Source organism: Patiria miniata, unplaced genomic scaffold (assembly GCF_015706575.1).
Source record: "Patiria miniata isolate m_02_andy unplaced genomic scaffold, ASM1570657v1 HiC_scaffold_25, whole genome shotgun sequence".
NCBI classification, from domain to species: Eukaryota; Metazoa; Echinodermata; class Asteroidea; order Valvatida; family Asterinidae; genus Patiria; species Patiria miniata.
The window spans coordinates 12442003-12443796 of NW_024037064.1; the positions used below are offsets into that span (position 1 = coordinate 12442003).

A 1794-nucleotide genomic window follows, 5' to 3' on the forward strand; every position below is an offset into this window, starting at 1 on the left:
TTACCTTTCTTAAAACCCCACCCAATCCTTGATTCGTATCATCCTTTCATCCTTTCTAAATAGCTGGTCGATGTCTTCTTTTGAAACCTGTTTTATTTGATTTTGATTTAAAACGACTCTCTGATCGCTGAAATGAATAGCTTTAATCGTTTTGATCGTACCATCCGGTTTTTTTTTTCATATCTTATTTTGATCACAAGTTCTACTTTTAAACCTTTTAGCTCTCTCAATTTCGACTTGATTTTATTCACAGTTTGATCTTTGTGCGTATCAAAAAAAACTTGACTAAATCGTCGTTAAAAAGTCTAGGAATCAGTTCCTGAATTTTCTCAGCAGTGTAAACTCAGCATCTTGAAAATCTTCGGGTTGCCTAGAATTTTGAATCGCCGACAGCAAATTCTTTTTCAAAAATCTACCATTATAACCTGTCGGTGCAAATTATAGATCGTAATCGCCTACAATCTGTTTGAGCTCATGTAGTGTCTTTTTCCTCAAATTTTTAATTTGAGCTTCGTATTTTTTTATCCCGTCGATGTAGACTTTTCGAGAAAGAGGAGCATTTCGATTGTACGGTATTTCATATCGCTGGACGTAATCACGTAGTGTGGCTTTATTCCATATAGAATACCCTTTAACGTTTGGCTTGATCGCATTCATCATTTATACATATCATTTTTTTTTTGTTTTTAATTTTTTTTTAGAGGTAAAACTTTTGGATTTATAAGTAATTAGACACACCGGCCGGTAGGAGAGATCTTCAAGACGAGATATATTGGGTTTAGTCTGGTGTCCTCCATCCTTGCAGGTAAAAAAAAAGGGGGTCTATATTTTTAAAAATACTGATCCTGTACCACCACCCACACCTTTGATAAAATCTTTAAACATTCAATTTTCTGCTCATGCAACTGCACATATCTCACATTCCAAACTGTCTTACCGAGTGCCATTTAACTGCTTACCATGACGTCCACTCAAAGCAAGCGTTTCGGCAACGTTGTTGTGCAGCTCTTGTATGCGTTGGGCCGGCAGTCCGACATTCTGCAACTCGTACGTGTAAGTTGAATCACTTTTAAATTCGACAGAGTCGGTGACCCGATGTAAATCCTCCTTCCAATAATCTGAAACTTTTGAAACCTCAGGTATTCGTAACCCATCACACAAGAGATTGCATTTGTGATTTTGGAAGAACTTCATCACGCCGAACACCCCAAGATCGGTTGGACCGTAGTGGCCGAACGTGTACCTGGGAATCTCAATGCTATGAATTGCCGGATCAGTGAAGACGTAGCGTGTCTGGTTGTAAACTCCTTGTAAGTCTGTCACGAGGATTTCGCCGTTTGATTCATGGTACGTGAAGTGGGAGAAGGCTTCTGGAACAAGGGTATCTTCACTGGGGTTCACGTAACCAAAATTGTTTAAGAATTTGACGTACCGTCCCTGAACCAAACTCTCAATCGTTACAGATGCACCCTCTGGGGTCATCGCATACCTAGGGAGGTTGTATGGAGCAATTTTTTGATTTTGGAAATGGTAGGAATAAGAACCTCAATCGTTGCAATGCCTTTATCGCTGTATTTGACGTTGAACTTCTCAGCCATTTCTTTTGTCTTCTCGGAGGTGCAATGTTCCGTCCTCCAAGTGTATTCTTTCGATCTGAAACAGAAACTTTCTTTATAGAGTTTCACAACACACTGCTCACCGCAATTGAACTTCCGGTCATTGACGGGCGTTATTCTGCCATGGAAGACGCGTTTGTACGTTCCTTCGGCAAACCAGTTGTCCTCAAATTTCGCA

General features: G+C 39.8%; 1 protein-coding gene across 1 annotated transcript; it reads right to left on the reverse strand.

The window, feature by feature from the left end:
- Positions 1–933: 933 nt before the first annotated feature.
- LOC119733062 (alpha-protein kinase vwkA-like) lies at positions 934–1482 on the reverse strand. Its single transcript, XM_038206642.1, has one exon. The coding sequence runs from the start codon at positions 1480–1482 to the stop codon at positions 934–936; it is 549 nt and encodes a 182-aa protein (XP_038062570.1).
- Between the last annotated feature and the right edge of the window lie 312 nt (positions 1483–1794).